The following is a 19,255-nucleotide window of genomic DNA, read 5'->3' as shown; positions in this document are numbered from 1 at the left end:
TGTTTGGAGGGGGGGGGGGTTCATTAAAAGGGTAGACGTCTTGTTGATCTCTAAGCATCAATCTTTCACAGAGCATGGGGGCAGTGTCTCATGTCCAAGAAGTTTTACCAGACATGATGCAGTCCTGTAGTTTGGGCTTGTTGGTTTAAGGTTGATTACACTACAGCCACCGTATCAGCTCTTCTATTGAAATAAATTAAGTTTAGGTGTACAGAGACCAGCTCTCCATACAGAATATTTGGGCTATTAACAATATTGTTATAGTTTCTGACAGTAATGCTACCAATAATTACCTGTATGATGCCAGTAATGTCAATATATCGGACAAAGAATTACTGAGATATTACACATAACTGATTGAACTATCATACTCTGGAGTCAAGACAGAAGTTTATGACTGTGAAGTACAGTAGGCCAACATCCCTAATCTGATGGACATGAAACCCTCTTTCTGTCATACACAAAAAAGAGGGGCTGTGACATAGTTAGTGTCCCTCTATTCCCCCTCTTCTCTTCTGCTTTCAAACTTTTTCTCTTTATCTTTTTCTATTTTCCCAGCCTATTACTCCACTCTCTCTGTCTCTCTTTCTCTCTCTCCACCTCTTTCCCTCGCTCTCTCCTTCCAGCTCATCCTGGCACCAGAAGAGGCATATGATGCCAACACCCTGCTGCCTGTCTGGTCCAGCAGGGCGCCAGTCCCAACTCCGTTACAATACAGTGGGCGCTAAAACGCTACTCACCACATCGGCAGAAAATCACAGGAGACAACGGGCCAGAAGGTGCCACAGGACACCACTGCAGTTAACCACACCTTGGCAAACAATACTGTATATCTATAAATTATTTCAAATCTTTGAACTGTACTGACACAGCCTCTACAATAGAAACTTTACTGAAGAATTACAGTAACACTGCCCATAATGTCCTTCTGGATATTTTCAACATATTCTGTTGTTTTGCTTAAGCCTGGCAGCCAGTTAGGCAGGCCCAGAGCCAGGCCCAATGCTCAGGTCTTTAGCTCTAGGCTACATAGCTGTCTGGGAACTGCTGTTCTATTACAGGTACTGGGGCTCAAAGGCTGCAAATTAGTGGTTAGTGATACTGCAGCTAATTGTTTGGAGAGAGTGGAGGAGTAAGGGCGGGAGCCATTTCTTTTGTCCTGGTCAGTGCTAAAAGCTGATAAGAGTTTCAGGTTGAGATTCAGGGAATTGTCTTGCACTTTTTTACAACGGTCTGTCTGCTTGGGTGTCAGGCAGACAGACAGACAGACAGACAGACAGACAGACAGACAAATAGACAGACAGACAGACAGACAGACAGACAGACAAATAGACAGACAGACAGACAGACACCTGTGTTTGGGATTCCATACACCGAGCCCCTGGAGTCGTCTGAGAAAGGCTCGACCTCCCGTTTCAACTCAGACTGACCGCATTTATTATTCACCCAACTGACATTCCAGGAATAAGCAGGGGTGGATCTCTCTCCCACACAAGGCCATCCAAAGGACACACAGTCAGGTGTGTGGAGTGCATGCAGGCATACAAACACAAACACACATACATACACACACACACACACACACACACACACACTTTGTGCGTTATGCTACTTACACATACATGCATCACTCAAACATTTGGCTCGTTTTGTGCCGGTGCTCATGTGTTGACCTGTCAGGTATCCAAGAATTACTTCTTTCATAACATCAAAGATGACTTCTTACATAAAGAAAAGACTAAAAATGCAACAAAATAGACTGCAACATAATTTCTGGATCACTAAATTACTTCCATCCACTCACTCATTCATTCATTTTCCCTCCCTCCCCACAACCAGGCCCACAGTTAGTGCCAGGTTCTGCCCACTCCAGCCCACCTACTCTCCTTCCACTGTAACAAAGATTAAAGACTGCAGCCGCCACTCACCTAGGTGGTCTCCATGGAAACTGTTGTCATGGGAGGCCCTGCCGTGGGCCGTGGGGTCGTGGTGGGAGGCAGGCGGCCAGATCTGCCCGGTCTTGCGGACGCTAACGATGGTGGCCTCGGACATGACCACGTGGCCGCCCTGCTGCCGGTGGTGCCGCTTCTGGGACTGCGGCGTCGGGGGGCTGCTGCTGTCGAAGGAGTGCTGGGAGTTCTGGGAGTTCTGGGACGGCGAGCGGCTCTTCTCCCTGAAGGGCCGGCGGAAGGCCGTAGTGGGGCTGGGGGAGACGTGGCTGGACTGGCCCGAGGAGAAGTCCTCTTCGCTGGAGGTCAGGTTCTCGTTGGAGCTGCAGTCCGGCGTGTAGCCGCCGCCTCCTCCGACGTCCTCAAAGCTCCCGGGGGAGTAGGAGCGGCGTGGCCAGGTCAAGAGGTGGTCGTCACCTCCCCCGTGGTCTCTCATCGTGACCCCACCACCACCGCCTCCACCTCCACTGCCGCCTCCCCTCCCGTCCCCTCCGCCACCTTCACCCATCATCACCCCACCGACATAGACACTGGAATAGGCCTGGAAGTCAGACGGCTGCCAGGGAGGGGGAGGTGGCTTGCCCCCGTTGGCCCTGGCTGAATGCCGCGGGTTCGGCTCTCCGTCTTCATACTCAGCATCATAACCACAGGTGCTTTCAGTGGAACGCCCCCGGTAGACCGGCCTGGTGCGTAACTCCCCGGCCACGGTGGCCAGGTTACCTGGGAGGGAGTGAAGGGACCTCTTGCGCTCCATCTGCATGGCCTGGCTGCCCAGGGTGCTGATCTTGTCGGAGACGTCGCGGTCGTTGACCCTGACCAGACCCCTCTCGTGGTGGAACTCCATGTTGGTGTAGAAAGGCGGCGGTGGCTGCTGTTGCTTCTCCTGGCCCTTGGCGACATCACCCGCGGAGTGCGAGTTGGCCCGTTTGATCCTCTCGAAGTTGGACCTGAGCGCTGCCACCCCCAGTCCCATGCCCAGCTTGTCCTTGGGGTCAGAGGGCAGGTCCTTGTCTGGGGGCGGCTGGCTGGGCCTGCGGGGGGAGACGGAGATGCCGCCTCTCTGTTTGGATGGCGACAGGCCGTCCAGGTTGTCGCAGGACATCGACTCGGCCTGCTGAGGGACCTCAAAGGCCGACTGGAGCTCGAGGCCGTCTCCGTGGGAGGCCGACTTCCTGGCCGGAGGAGGCCTAGGCTTAGACCTGCTGGCTTCTCCGATGGGCTGGAAGCGGCTCCTGTCCCCAACGCCACCACCTCCTCCGACTCCCCCGCCGGTCTCCTGCATGTGCGGCTGCTGGGACAGGCAGTCAGCACCCTGTGTGGCCGCCGGGTCCATCCCCTCGTTCAGCGGCGTCTTCCTGAAGCCCCACCGCTGCCTGTCGTAGCTCTTCCTCTCCTTGGCCAGGAGGGTCTGCAGGTAGATCATGCGGAAGCGCTCCTTGTTCACCTCCTGCTCCAGTCTTCTGATGGAGGCTTTGCATTTCTCCAGCTCCTGCTCGATGCCCCCCACCGACCTCAGCTCCATTTTAGGGGGCTCAGACTCTGGGAACTGTGCTTTCCACGCTTCGATGAATCCCACCGGCTCCACCATTGTTGTTAATTTATTCCTCTGAGCGACCCTTAGTGCACACACAGGGGTGATGTCAGGGGTGCACCGTTTGTCACTTTAGTCCAGTTCTCCACGGGCAAAAAATCGTATGGGAAACTACAGTAAAAAAAAACAGTGACAATATTTATAATATAGATAATCCGTTCAAAAGCACACAGTCTAATTGCTGACACTTTCCATCGGTTGCGCAGCCGCAACAATATATCCTATCATCAACAACAGAAACCGGCTGGTGCCCAGTGAGAGGAATAGCTGGGAATGTGTGAGACACTAGGAATAAAATGTTATAGTGCTCGCCTTTCTCGTGCATTATTCCAGGAAAGACCACTTGCAGAATATGAAGGGGAAAAAAAAAAAAATCTCAGCCTCGACACAATGACAGCATCTGTCTTCGCTGAAACGAGTGATCGGGCTCCCGTGTAGTATAGGCTTTATGGCTGGGAAAGTGAGAAATGCTCCTCGTTTCACTTACTGTCTTGTGTCTGAAATTCGCGATTATAGTGCGATAGGCTACTGATCCGTTCGCGCTCGTCCACAGTTCATTCATATGACAATGTATATTCCCTGGCGCTCTTGTTCCTGAAGCCCTTTGTACCAGCAGCGCTCAAGGAGAATGGATGAAAAGAGCAATAAGCGACGACAGCGCGCGTGCGTTTTTCCCAACAAAGACTGTGGCGGGATCCGGGATCGGTTGACGTTTTCTTCAGCCTTGTTATCCCATTTTTTTTTTCACGGAGCATTTGTGGGATGCATTTTTATTCCAGATTTATCCCGTTTCCTTGCCCGTGATGGTGCTGTGTGCGCTCCCATCTCAGTCCAACACTGGAGGGGCTGCAAGAATGGGAGGGACCAGACTGACAGAGAGCGCGCTGGTTAAAGAGACAGAGCAAGATGTGCTCAACTCTCACCTGAATTATTCCTTTTTTTTCCCTTCTCCCCAGATGGATTTATCATGAAACTCAGCCGTATGTGATATCCATCCCGAAGCTGTAGAAGAGTGCTATGTAAATAAAGTTTATTATAAGTTTATTATATTATTATAAAGTTTATATTAGCCTAACACGAGCATCTAAAACTCTGACTGGACTGCATTTTTTTTTTTTTTTTTTTTTAGATTTCTTTAACATGAGGGGTTGTTTGTCATTTTGAGAACACAATGAGATCTTTTTTTTCTATTACAGTTAAATGATTAATGTTTCTTTTATCCACACCACTTGGTAATTTTGTCAAGAGAATGCTATAGCCTACGTAAATAGCTATAATTATCATATAGCCTAATAAAGCTCATACTTCTAATAATGATATTTCAACATAGGCCTACCCCTTCTATTGTCTCAAGAAACAGCGGGCTACTAATCTACCACTACTATTACTACTAGTAGCTATTAATAGCCTATTAATATTCATAATTATAATATTTCAACATACTCTTTTTTTATTTTCAATGGCGATAGTTTACCTGTCAGGCAGGTGTTACAGAACTTGCGGGCGTGTTGTTGGATCCATAACTCAACACTGCCACCCTGCGGCTCATTGGCTTTAATGGCTACAGTAGGGTCTATATTACGGTTTTTATGGGTTAAGATGTGTGTGCGCATGTGGATGTTCGCGAGAGAGATATACAGGCCCATTTCAAAATTTCAGTCTAGTGCTTTCCAGTTGGCAGCCCAGTATTAGTAGTCTAACAGCCGCCTTGTTAATGCAGATTTCATAATAAGTAATTTAAACGGCTTCTTTTGGAAAGCACGTTTTGGGAAGATCAGCTTGTAGAAAAAAAATCATCTTGCAATATCTCTAAAATATAGAGATATCTTAAAGTGTTACTCTATTTTGTCAAACTAGGACTAAACGTAGCTATTTATTTGTTGTATTTTATAATATAGCCTAATCCATGTAATCGGAGCTCTCATATGTGTTAATGGACAGTGGAGCAAAACTTATACTATCTAACATGGACATACGTGAAGACATCCCATTTTCTGGACTATACAACGTCTGCAACAGCAATAAAACAATGAAACAATTCAAAGACCATAATATGTTTTATTTACCTGAAACCACAATCTCGGTAATGCATGAAGTACAATCATTATTAGACATCAATAATGACCGTCTTTTTACATGGTTAATATTGTTCTTCGACAAAGTGTTGTTGAGGGGACGATACAGGCCCCCTCACGTTAGATCACAGTTTTACTGCAGTTGATAAGATACATGATGATAATAATAATAATAATGCAGAGACACAAAGAAAACACTCAACAGGTACAGAACACTGTTGTATTGCAGGATACCAATGAATCAAAGAGTCAGTCTCTTGTCCTGATTACAAAGGACCAATTCATCAGAAAGTAAACGAATGATGATTGGCCTACAGTCGTGACAAAAAAATTAAAAATAAAGTTCAAACTCAAGTAGTAGACCACAGTCAAGTTCTTAGTAAGAGTCATTTCTCCAAGTCACACATTGTGCAAATTCCCCAAAGCATTATAATAAAAACAGTGATTTCCTAATATCTGATATATCTTCCTCTGTAAAACCATCTTTAATTACGTAATTCTGAGCATTATACAATATTATAATCTATAAATATAAACTGCAAAGCCTACATACAGCTGAAACGCATGCATGATAAGTGTATTGTACATTGATATACAGCTATGACCGGTCAACCCAGTGTTTTAAAATCGTTTTAAGTGTCAAGGAACCATGGAAGTTTGGAAATAAGTTATTCATGCAAGGAGGAATGCCGAGGGTATCGAGGACTTCCCTGCACACAAATCTGGAATAGTCATGTTAATATAGCATCTACACACAGAGGTAATGTGTGTGTAAGAGTGTGTGTAAGTGTGTGTGTGTGTAGGGCAGTGGGAACCATGCTCCATCACCTTCACTCTGGAATCCCAAACCCTATATACCCTTATGTATTTGGTTATTTGTTTTTTTTTGGCATTACTGAGTATGAAAACCTGTCCTTTTGTCTGTGCAGGGTAAAACACAATGCTGGTCACCACAGTGTCTGAGGTGTGTGAAGTTACAGAGAGCACACATGCTGGATTGCAGGGCGATGATGATGATGATGATGATGATTCCAGCTTCTGCATCTAACTCTAATTGCAGGGAATGGAAGCTTTTACGAGAGCCAACCTAAAAAGGGGAGAGAAAAGCTGAATTAGTACAAAAGACATGTGCCTTCCGTCAAAAAATATTGTTAAAATAACTCATTTCATGCCATATTACCAAGATGTTGATTTTGTGAATATAAGCAAGTGTCAGCGGGGTGAAAAGAACGGTGCACAGTGACATTCACAATAGTGCCATGTGGAAATGAGGTCCAAATTAACGCTGGTTTTCCCTGGTTTTCTTGAACTATGGATCAGCACCCAAAATGGTTTGTTAACCTATTTCTGATGGGAAAATTTAATTTGCAATGATTTCAACTCAGTCGGGAAAAGTTTGATCAGTTTTTGATGGTTAGACCGTACAAAGCTTGTGAGAGCCAAACCTCCCCTATAACTATAATAATCATTCACTGCAGACAATATTTCTGTCTTTGGGGAACAAATATCCAGTGTTGGAACTTCAGCAACCAGCGACAACGGAGGCACAGAGATTTTGGCTAGTTTGGCAAGCAGCTGGCTGATCTGTTGTCTGACAGACTATGGGACACCTTATTAACTATGCATACTGTCGACCAATCAGAGCATTCATTAAAACCTGGGTGTAGGTGACATCATTTACACCAGGAGGTAGATGGGAATTCTACATCCGTTTGTTTCTGTTGCCAAACCAGAGGAAGAGTTTTCCACAGTGCTGACAGTTATAATAATTGATGTAACTTTACATGAACAGGTCCCTTTATTAAATGATATAATGAAATTGATAAGTGCAATTGTCATTGCACTGGACCTTTAAGTTAAAAGGTGTAAACCAATCAAAGAAAATGTATGTGGGGAGGATCTCTATTACAAATGGAGAGTGGTTCTCTCTGTACCTCCTGTTTGGTTAATAGATTTCACTGTGGTGGATTGGTGTTTTGTGGAGTGTGAAGGAAGCAAAGGGATACTCACTCTAGTGACAGGGGAGCCAGTGGAAGGCATTGAAGGAAAAAGCACACAGTTGTTGTAAGTGGAACACAGACACACAGTGCGAACAAACCCAGGCTTCTACCAAAAAACATGCTTTGAACACGGGTGTTTTCCCACACGAGCCTATTTCAGTACAAAATAATGCATAAGACTGGTGTGGTGACTGTATGGACTCCGATGCAACATGTATACACTACTACAAGGTATGGTATGCCTAGTACAAATTGTAAGACCCATATTCATTAAAGCCTTTGAAAGGGTCAAAAATACACTAGATCTGTTCTCTGTATCATAAATATCCCCTGCCCGCAATGTTGTGCCCAGTAAACATGAAGCATTCATCAGTCTGTACATGACCTGTATTCAAGTATTGTATGCACATACAAAAAAAAAAAAACACTGGATAGAAATTATCTCACAAACCCATTTGTGTCAGTCCTATTAAATAAAGACAGAAAACACTTTGATTCAAAGGGTTCATGAGTGTATTTTTCCTTGAAGTAGAAACATATTTGGGGCCTCATTTGCAATCCAAGTTGGTGTTTGGAGTACGGGATGTATTAGTAGTATTTTTCGTAAGTTCTCAACATTACTCTCCTTTGAATCAAACCCCATACCCTATGGCGATGGCAATATTAACATACTTCTTCATCCCCTCCCAGTTCCGTCTCAAAAACACAACACAAATAAAGTTAATGAATGTCAAATATCAATTAAAAAACACAAACAAAACTATATCCTTAGGTTAGAGGGAAGGACGATTTTGTTCGTTTTCTGCACAAGCAAATAGGGGCACACCTCAGATGTTATGCTGTAGTTGGAATAGAAGTGTTGACTGTTGACTGTGGAAAGCCACATGAGGAAAAGCATCTAGAGATGAGCAAAAATGTATCATATTGAGGTAGCTGTGCTCTGCCTAGTGCAGAAAAACTGGCTTTTCAAATCATAATAGTAAAAAAAACATCCATGAAGGTAATTTATACACTAACATGGGGGGACATACACAATTAAATTAGAAATGAAAAACCACATAAAGTTCATGCTTAGTCACAGAACATGCAGCTTTCATTTTTCAGGATATTTTTTTTTTTTTTTCATTTTTTTGTTTCAGCGGTGCATTCAAACGTTCACTCCCAAACCTTTCCTCATCCTCCTCTGCTGCACGGAGCTTGTCCACTCTGAAAGAGTTCTAAGTTTATACTGAAGACACAATGGTAAACATTAGAAAATAAATCAAGGCGTTCTCTCTAAGCCACGCTGGTCAAATGATTTACAAAGCAATTTAGAAAAAAAAAAAAAAAACAACAGTTGCATAAAATAGTGTTAAATCTCTGTACAGGTCAATGGACTGCTTTTGAATATCTAAATTTTGTATGAAAAAGAGAAGCTTAACAAAACACAATCTGCTGTTGTTACTGTAGTGAAATGAGATGAATGATAATCCCAAATCATTAAAAGTACAAATTTAAAAGGCAATATTGACAATAACAAAAAACAAAGCCTGATAACAGTATTCAAACCAGCGAAAATGTCCACAGCTACGGGAGTGATGGTCGTCTAACACTCGCATTTAAAGCCTCACCCATTCACAAATCTCCTCCCCCCCACAAAAAAAACCCAAAAAACTTTTCAATGTTACATTTTTATATTATTTGTTACGTTTCGTGTGTTAAACTTGGTCCTTCTCGTGCACACTCCACAGGCACACACAAGCACACACTCTAACTCTACAAACACGCACACACACTAGCTATGCACACGTAGGAAGGCAGAGAGGGAAGAGGGAGAGAAAAGTGGGGAGTGGCGGTGGGGAAGAGGGAAATGGAAAAGTCAGGGTTGTGCTCAAGTCAGTCAGGACCAGAACATGTCGGCCATGTTAGTGTCGGAGCTGTAGATCCAGAGCACCAAGGGGAGGGAAACGGCCACAAAGGGCCAGGAGATTCCCTCCATACATGCAGACAGGCGGCAGCCTTTGGTGCCGGCAGGCTTCTCCAGCTCTTTACCGGGCTCCAGGTAGTTCCTGGCGGCAAACTTAAGCAGCTCGTCCAGCAGAATGACAGGCAGTGAGATCTTCATCACCATCAGCCACTGGGTGAGATTCAGAGGTGTGATCTGGAAGATGATCTGAGAAGGAGCACACAAGACAAGGCGTTGAGATTTGTTCGGTTTATTCTCCACATTTCTCCTTGTGAATCTTATTTCTAGCTTCACAGAATAACCCGTAATTGTATTTTAGTGTCTAATGAGCAAAGTTACAAATATTCCAGCAAACCTTGTTGGAGCATAGGAATGATAGAAGCTTATGTTGGTAGCATTGGGTGATACTTTACATCCATGTTACTGTCATTCAGTGTGCGCCCACTCCAATTATCCCATTCTATGTGTCAATCAACTAAAATGAAAGGAAGTATTTCTCACTGGTAGAGGCTCCACATAGAGGATGAGGAAGTGCAGGGACATGGAGAGGCAGATGGCTCCCAGCAACCACACATTCTCCCAGGGAGGCATACGCAGCAGGGACTGGTTCTCTGACACACTGGAGTGACAACGCAAAGACAAATGGCCACGTTTATTTAATACTCACTGACTTAGTAGGCACTACTTGAAACACACTCACTTTTTCCCCCCAATTTTGTTAACATGTTGATATGGTATGGCTCTGCATCAGGGCTTGGTAAAATAGAAGCCCAATAATTCAGAATACTTAAAAAAAAAAAAGAAAGAATTGAAGAGCCGTTATGTCCTTTTGTGGCCAGCGCTAAAACAGATACAAATATTTGAAACAATATTAAAACCCTTTCTCCAAGTACAATTTCCAAACACAAAGAGGCTTATGTACCAGCAACTGGTTCTTTTGTAAAATTGGGAAAAGCAGAGCAAGATCATAATTGACACATTCAACTGTATCCAATTCATTTCTAACACTAAGGGATAAATGGAAATGCATCTGTTGCAGTCTGATACACCCAAACCCATTAACAACTGGATAATACACTCTGTTAAGATGCAGATGCATGTCCAAGTTCACCCCTGAAGTTGACATGGCTTAGTAAGATAATTGGGGCTAAACATGCATTGAATAATAGTGGGAAACTGATGGTTTTGGGACATTTTTTAGTGTCCACTGATTACATTTTTTTTTTATTCCTAGAATGAAATTTGTCACAGAGCAATATCAGCAAAAGACTCTGGTTACTACAGTAACTGGTATTGTATCTGTTGACTAAAGAACAAGCATATTAAACATGTCAGAAGCATCAGAGTATTGGGAACTCTAGCAGGTTTCAAAAGCTGTTGTCTCTGAGAAGGACTTGGTAAGATGCCTTGTTCAAGCTGACCTGTTGAGGGCGTTACACATCTCAATGGTGACCAGCACAGACAGCGCCATGGTCATTGGGTAGGGAGACTCAAACAGCTCACAGTCCAGACCTTTGAAGTCTGGATTCTCTGGACCACACTGCAGGAAGTGGCTCTATAAGAAGCGGCAGGGGGGGAAACAGCAGTCAAGGTACTATACAATATACTATATATTATATACTTCACACATTATTATATATTAATGTATTTTAGTGTGTGTACTGCATAAAGTAAAATTATTTCATCATATCTATATGGAAAACCATCTTCTCACACTCATAAGAGTGTATGCATTTGAGCTAGGTCTATGAGAGTTTGTGTGTTGTAAATTAAGAGTAATAGTATTTGTGTGGCTCAGGTTCCTACCAGTTGGTAAAAGGTAATCCTGGGACCATCCTCAGCAGCAACAAACCACCAGGCAGCAGCACCAACAGTGGCAGCACCCACATAACCTGGTGAGGCAAAGCGCATCTATCAAGGTGAGATATCACATGCTTGTGCACTTATATCAGAGAGAAAGGCAAACTGAGATGAAGCATGAACATTTTTCAGTGACTTCTGACATTAAACTCTGCTTTCACACCACTAGCAACCACATAACTGTGCTACTGTGGCTGATTTGAGCTAGCTGTTAGCTGCAGTGAGAACATATGGTAAGGGATGAGAGGACTACATGAGCATCACATACAATGAACGCACACAGAGTCAATCCATCAACGCTCTAGTAATTATTTCCCTCCTCTTCTGTTCTTTTGAAAGACTCATCAATAAACACCACATTGTCTCACTCACATCCAATAGCCAGGTATCTGAAGAAGAGCCATCCGGAGATGAGCGGCTCGCGGGCGTTGCGCGGGGGCTTGTTCATGATGTCTAGGTCTGGGGGGTTGAAGCCGAGGGCGGTGGCAGGCAAACCATCGGTCACCAGGTTGACCCAGAGCAGCTGAACAGGGATCAGGGCTTCAGGGAAACCCAGTGCTGCAGTCAGGAAGATACTACACACAAGAGAAGTGCGGTTATGACTATGATGTGTGTGCGAATGCAAGAGAATAAGACATTGTGTGCAGCACAGGCAGCATGTGTGCATGCATGTGTGTATTTAAGGTGGATGGGGTTGTACAGGGAATGAGCGTGTGTTTGTATAAATCTTCCTTACCAGACAACCTCTCCCACGTTTGAGGAGATGAGGTATCTGATGAACTGTTTCATGTTGTTGTAGATGGCTCTCCCTTCCTCGACTGCAGCTACAATGGTGGAGAAGTTATCATCAGCCAGCACCATCTCAGAGGCGGTCTTGGCCACAGCTGTGCCTGAACCCATGGCAATGCCAATCTCAGCCTTCTTGAGAGCAGGGGCATCATTTACTCCATCCCCAGTCTGAAGAGAGGGAGAAAACAGGGCAGGGAATGATCAGTTACAATTATGGTTTATTACAATTTTCAGTGTTTCAAATTTTCCAGGGATGCTATATCATTTCCCCATGGGGAACCTTTAAGTTTTAATAAGTCTCATCTAATCTAATTTCCTATTAGAAATAGATGGTAGTTAAGGGTCAAAAAATCATATTTGATACACAGATTATATTAACCTACAGTATATGGACCAAAAATATTAAAGTGCATTTTTGAAGTTAGTAGGCCAGATTGTACAGCACATTGATAATTTAAGAACCAACTCACAGATAATGGTAAACAGGAACCGATGGGCTTTTTTCTTACCATAGCAGTAATTTCATCGTAGGACTGCAGAAACTCAACAATTTTGGATTTATGCGAGGGCTCCACACGGGCAAAGCAGCGGGCCTTGACCACAGCGTCTCTTTGTGCGGCAGGCGTTAGGTCATCAAACTCCCGGCCAGTGAAAGCCATGCTGGAGACGTCGTCTTCCTCGCCAAAAATGCCAATACGTCTGCAGATAGCCACAGCCGTCCCTGAGACATATATGAAGGTAGATTATTAACTTGTTAGGTCTTCCTGGAATGCGAGTGAGTATGCAGAGCTATATTTCACCATTTCCCCAGTACTTGAGTATTGATTGGTAGATTGTTCTCTTGCATTTTGGAATCCAGACCACCAATAAGTTAGCATAATGATTTGTTTGTCCTGTTTGCTTCTACACTCTCTGTGAAGGCAGATGGTCTCGTATGACCCTCTCCACATACCTTTGTTGTCTCCAGTGATCATGATTACTCGGATGCCGGCCAGACGGCACAGTTTAATAGAGGCTGCCACCTCTGCCCTGGGGGGGTCCAGCATGCCCACACAGCCCACAAACGTCAGATCGGTCTGGATAAAAAAAAAAAAAAGTACAATAAAATCAGGCAAATATTTTAAGATTATTGCACTCATTCATTCACTTACATTTATAAGTAATTACTATATATTATTATTATTATATAATTGGCCAATTGCAATTAATGCAAAGTCCAACTGCTAGTAGTAATAAACATTTGATTGGGAATGTGATGTCAGATGTTTACAGCTAACAAAGTGTACTGGCAAATGAAAATACAGCATCAATTGTGCCAACTCTCACCTCGTACTCAACGAAGCGGGCCGAGTCCTCCAACACCAGGTCCTCCTTGCTCATGGGGTTGTCTCGGGTGGCCAGGGCCAGACAGCGCAGGGTGTCCCTGCCTGTCCCGTACTCCCTGATCACTGACATCACCTTCTCCTTGATGCCAGGGGTCAGGGGCACCTTGTTGCTGCCCACACGGATGTGGGTGCACCTGTCAATCACGCCCTCAGGGGCACCCTATAAGGAGGCATGCACAAGTGAATTTAAAATGCAGGATTTGATCAGAGCGACACAGAAAAGCAGGATATGAAGTAATCTTGAATGAAAAATGGGTCAGAAAAACTACTGAAATCCAGGAAAAAGCTGAAAAATCCAAACCCTGAGAAGTAAGGGATCAACCACAGGGTGTAAATACATGCAATAAGTAAAGGCAGAGCTTTACATTTAGTGAAAACACCTGATATCCTGTCCCATTCAGGCAAGTTTATGATCCAATCACACTAGTCTAGAGCTGCTGAAGTTTACACGGTTAATAGGCTATCAGGGTCTCAGACAGATTAATTTAGTCAAGTAAGTGTTTTTAATATTCCTAAGAAAACATCCCTTGTATCACAATATTCAAAATGTCCACTATCTTTTGATGACAAAGACCAGATCTAAGATATCTATTATTCTATGATTCCATTAGTCTAAAGGAGAAAGAGAATGAAGGAAAGGTGAATTTTCAGATTTTTTGATAAAAATGGGCTAGTTGATTGGTCAACAAAATCCAATGACTTACTTCAAAGTTTTTTATGTCACAGACGTCTCTGTACAAGTCAAACCTTGAGTAATGCTCGACTCGTTTGTGTCTTACCTTGACAAACATCTTGCCAATGGAGGAGCGAGCCTTGTTAGGAGTGCAGTACACAGACATGGACTTTCTGTCTCGGGAAAATTCCAAGGTAAACTCCTTCTTCATCAGCTGCTTGATCACCTAAAGATATATGCATAAAACAGTACAATGAGCACTTCATTGTCCTTTTAACAGAAATTTGTTATCATTTCTCCATTTATTATGGTTTATCTTATTTGAATAAAATAAACAAAAAACAAAACATAACAAGAATTACTCTTTTACACCGTTTGTATTTAAAGGTATTGACTGAGGAACTGAAAAGTTACATACGGAGTTACAGGCGTTGGCTCTCTCAATCTTGGACAAGCCCTTAACATCTGTGTCAAACACATTCATCTTCTCCACCAGGCAGGTGAGCGCCGTCTCTGTGGCCTCACCAACCTTCTCATACACACCTTTGGACTAGAGAAAAACACACAGATGGTTAATCTTCATAAGAAAATGCCACACAAAACAAATTAGGTCCTGTGAACCATTATGAACAAGTGATCAGGCAAAAATGTTGCACTACCAACCTCATTATAGTCCAATGAGGAATCATTACATAGAGCACAGATGGACGCCAACTCCACCAAGGCATCGTACTGGGAACACTTCACTGGTTTGCTATCATGGAACCTAAACAAAGCACAAAAATAGACAGGGAGAGGCAGTGAGTGAGCCAATTGCAGGGCTAGTTGAAGACGACATGAAAAGACAAGGGGGGAAAAGATTTGTATCGATATCGTGTTTAGATCCATTTGGTATAAATCGGAGCATTGTGTCTAAAAGATAGGACTTTTGTTTAAAGGGAAGCTAAAGGTAAATCGAGTTGTCTTGTTATAGGTACAGTAAGTTCATTTCACAGCAGGCATGTGTGTGAGACTGAATACTCACACTTCTCCATCAGGGGCATATGTAGAACCAGTGACGGTGAATTCTTTCAGGGAGCAGTGATCGCCCACCACCTGGTCAATGACGAACATCTAAGACACAAAAATGGTTGAGAAACTATCCATACATAATAGTAAAGGCTGAAATATACTTCTGCATCTAAGTGACACCGTAACTTGCTTTCAGTGTCTACGGCGGTGCAAGCATTTTATAGTTCTGTGTTAGTGATTCTGCGCACAGACCTCAGCATAGAACGCTAGATGGCAGTGTCAAGTTTTTATTACTTTCCGTTCTGCTAACAAAGCACGGAAAAAAAGCGAAGCGGCTTAGCAGACCAATCACAGTTCTTGCTGTCTTACATCGCCCTATGCAGTTACATTTTTTGAGAGGTGCACGTAAGCTATGGCGGTAGCTTCTGCGGCCTACGGTGTAGCACTGGCGACACTTCGAGGCCGAACTATAAACCAGCTTTACACAACACACCACTTGCTTCTTGCCTTATGCATGTTATGACAAAGTTATGACAAAGTTTCTGACCACTCTGGTTTAAATTCTCTATACCCTTTCTCAATTATATATATTCTTCATCTGAGCACAAAAGGTAGACTGGGAAAAGCTGGCCAGCTGTTGCACACTGCATCCAGCGGGTGGCAGCATACTACTAGCAACCAAAGCAGAAGCCTCGGCATGACGAGTTCATCTGAACACTGAACAGGGTACAATAATGAAATCAGTGATGCTGAGCCAGAACAGACACCGACTAGTCTGGTGGGGAGGCTCAATAAATGTCATCCTGCAGCAAGGCAGACACAGAATTCCCCTGTATGCACTCACAGTACATGAATATGCTCTGGATAAAAGTGACTGCCTCTAAAGCGGATACAGCATAACCTTGAGTATCTAAACCCTTCTGTTAAGGAGGTCATTTTAGAGAATAACCTGTCTGGTTTATTCAAAGTCTGGACAAGGTTCATTAAAAATATGCCTTTTGCATTTTTGGATTGTCTAATTTGAAGTGCATATGCCTTTATGCCATAAGAAACCCCATAAAAAATATGCTATCCACACTGAATTAATGTTTTGTTATTCAAATAGATGAGGCTATTAATTTTGTAAAACACAGGTGGAGAGAAGTAAATTTGGCTCATCCTGTAGCACTGAGGATGATAAAAGGACATTTATCTGGGTTGGGATAAACACAGGGCTGTCAGTCATAATGGAAATGAATGGGATGGAAGCCCACACAATTCGAAGGAGGAGAGGCAGGAGGAGGAGGAGGACAAAGATGCATTCACTCATACACACAGACAGACAGACAGACATAACACACACTTATCTCCCCAGGCTTTCCAAAATAGAGAGGGGCAGGATAGAGGGATAGAAGGGGGATGGAGAGAGAAATATCTGAATAAAATGATGAGCCGGTATTCTTGCTCTAGATACTTGCTTGTGTTGTATGCAAATCTCATGTGTAAGTCGCTTTGGATAAAAGCGTCTGCCAAATGTGAAATTGTAATTGTAATTGCTGCACTCCCCCCAGGCAGCGGCCAGCCTACAAAGAGCAGTGATGTCAGGAACGTCCTCCCCAACACACAAGAGCGAATCAGGAATTCAAGAAAAACATTCCGCCGCTCGGGACACCTAATTTTAGTACTACCCTATTCGGACAGGGGAAGCTTGGATGCTGCAGACGGGTCAAAGCACTGGACTCTGCGTCACTAAATATCAAGTAACTGCGAACAGCATCCTACTGTATCAGGCATGAGTCCTTTTAATGCCCTGTGATGTGGGCTGAATGTAACTTTGACTTAGAGAAAATTATGTGCGATGAGCAAGGGAAGGAGAGAAAAAGAGAGAGAGAGGAAGTATGAGAAAGAAAATCTCTAACCAAGGTCAGTTATGCAACTCTACTGCTGGTTCTGCTGCAAGTGACTAACTACTGCATACTGATCAGCATGCTGCCTCAACAAGAAAGGGGGAGGAGAGTGGAGTGGGGAGGGAAGAAAGGCAGAGGGAAGTGGAAGACAAAGAAGAGAATGAAGGGCTGAGGTGAGGCATTGAAAAAGATGGAGGGATAGAGGAAGGGGAAATTACTATAAAGGCGTGATGTGAAAAAAAGCAAGAGCCTGAGGGGAAAGAAGGAGCTGGGAAGCAAAATGAGGGGGGGGGGGGATGGTACATACTGTCGGACACTAAAACACAGTTCATGCAGGTTATTCATGCTCAGAGGCACAAGAAGAGAAATATATATGTTCAACAATTGTATGCAGTGGCTAGGCTGATGAATGAATTTCATCAATCCAACATGATGACATATACATAATCGATTCAAAAACAGGAGACTTTTACCGCCTGTACTTTCTAATCTCATAATAACCGTGTCGGTGTACAAATAAATCCTGCATTATCCGTTATTAGCCATTCAACGTCAACGGCACTCAGGGAATAAATCCCTACTGTCAGCAAAAGGCTGTCAGGCTTGCTTTATTGCTCAGCGAAAAGTTTACACCCAAACAGATTGTTCTCAGATGGCAGGGAAGTAGCCAGCAGTTGCTCTTTCCAGGTATAGCATTTAAGAGATGGATCACTCACACTAAACACCGTCAGATCCGCAGCTTGATTAGGGGATACTCCCCTGTTTAAATATTGTCCTGCGCCACTTCAGTTTACCATTTTCCCTCGATACAAGCCGATTCCGAGGTACACAACGCACGCTAATTTCACTTACTTCGGATGCCATTTCAGAAATTTACTTTTTAAACCATCTTGTCCAGTGAGACACCTTGACTGCGTTACCCAAACCTCTGTCACCGAGTGCTCATTTATCATACTTTGCTGGCAGCAATTTAAACTAGTATTCATCAAGATGGACTAATTCTGTTAAACACAGTCTCAACTGGATGAGTTTTTCAAAGCTAGGATAGGACTGTTGCCTGAAAACAACTGTGCCAGAGTTAGGGAGTGTGTTGTAAACTTGTCCTGTAGAAGAGAGCAGTATAAACTCAGTGACCACTTTATTAGGTACACCTAGCTAGTACCGGGTAAGACCCCCATTTTGCCTTCAAAACAGCCTTAATTCCTCGAGGGATGGATTCAACAAGGTGCCAGAAACGTTCCCACATTTTGTTTATTGCACCATTCTCTGTAAATTTTAGACAGTCGTATGTAAAAATCCCAGGAGGTCAGCTGTTCCTGAGATGGCGGAACCGGTGTGTCTGACGATCATACCATGTTCACAGTGGCATGAATCACACGTCTTGCTCGTCCTGTTGTTTAGTCGAACAGTAACTGAACCCTTCAACCCCGTCTGCATGCTTTATATTTCTGCTTTATTTACATGTGAATCACTATCTGGAGGAGTGAGCCATTTGCATAAATGGAGAGGAGTATCCAACAAAGTGGCCACCGAGTCCATGTGTGTGAGTGAGAGAGCGCGCGTTTGTGTGTGTGCGTGAGTGAACCAAGGCTATTTTTTGTTGGGCATTTTGCAATGAGCAGCTGGAAATTTGCATACGTATTGGCAGCGCCTCCATACTGGAGCGAATTATGACGAGGGAGCTGTCACCTTCTAATGACCCTGGACTACTGTGCCTATGTTTTGACGGAGCACTCGTGTCTCGAATAACTCACTGACCAAGGTGAGAAATTATTCACTGTAGAGGAGGTGGTCATTAACAGTCAGTGTCGAAACAGTGAATACATAGGCGACATCACTGAATGTGATGAAAACGAATGCTGATTTTAGCCCACACATCACCCCTCAAACACGCTGATAAAATCCCTGAAGGCTTTCAGATGTAACAGACGCTCCAGCAGCCACACTGGAAGTCCTCAGCTCTTGGCAACAACATCTGGGATCAGTATTTCAAAACTTAGGACTACATCTCCGTCTGAACAGCATAAAAAAAGAAATGGTTAATTTCTGTGCTATTTTTGTTTGGGAACTGACCATTTCTTCATTGATACA

At 43.7% G+C, this 19,255-nt stretch overlaps 1 protein-coding gene and 1 pseudogene across 3 annotated transcripts in view; both read right to left on the bottom strand.

Moving 5' to 3' along the window:
* Positions 1 to 1,878: 1,878 nt before the first annotated feature.
* Positions 1,879 to 3,540, bottom strand: LOC139646162 (breakpoint cluster region protein pseudogene; annotated as a pseudogene).
* Positions 3,541 to 5,578: 2,038 nt separating this feature from the next.
* The window catches only part of atp2a2b (ATPase sarcoplasmic/endoplasmic reticulum Ca2+ transporting 2b), a 40,165-nt gene continuing 26,488 nt past the window's right edge, over positions 5,579 to 19,255 (bottom strand). For all 3 annotated transcript variants that reach the window (XM_071522092.1, XM_071522094.1, XM_071522093.1), the window contains 13 exons: positions 15,292 to 15,380; positions 14,931 to 15,033; positions 14,686 to 14,817; positions 14,374 to 14,493; positions 13,536 to 13,754; positions 13,162 to 13,285; positions 12,719 to 12,930; positions 12,157 to 12,377; positions 11,793 to 11,995; positions 11,367 to 11,452; positions 10,982 to 11,115; positions 10,062 to 10,179; positions 5,579 to 9,767 (listed from right to left, as the gene is read on the bottom strand). In XM_071522092.1, the coding sequence (XP_071378193.1) occupies positions 9,495 to 9,767; positions 10,062 to 10,179; positions 10,982 to 11,115; positions 11,367 to 11,452; positions 11,793 to 11,995; positions 12,157 to 12,377; positions 12,719 to 12,930; positions 13,162 to 13,285; positions 13,536 to 13,754; positions 14,374 to 14,493; positions 14,686 to 14,817; positions 14,931 to 15,033; positions 15,292 to 15,380 (2,034 nt within the window). In that variant the 3' untranslated portion in view covers positions 5,579 to 9,494. The remainder of the gene's footprint in view (positions 9,768 to 10,061; positions 10,180 to 10,981; positions 11,116 to 11,366; positions 11,453 to 11,792; positions 11,996 to 12,156; positions 12,378 to 12,718; positions 12,931 to 13,161; positions 13,286 to 13,535; positions 13,755 to 14,373; positions 14,494 to 14,685; positions 14,818 to 14,930; positions 15,034 to 15,291; positions 15,381 to 19,255) is intronic.

This window comes from Centroberyx affinis, unplaced genomic scaffold (assembly GCF_046629955.1).
Source record: "Centroberyx affinis isolate AG114_WGS23_722 - 3 ecotype Tasmania unplaced genomic scaffold, CSIRO-AGI_Caff_v1 ptg000951l_1, whole genome shotgun sequence".
NCBI lineage: Eukaryota > Metazoa > Chordata > Actinopteri > Beryciformes > Berycidae > Centroberyx > Centroberyx affinis.
Note: the sequence above shows the minus strand (reverse complement) of the source record. Positions and strands in the feature narration are given on the sequence as shown.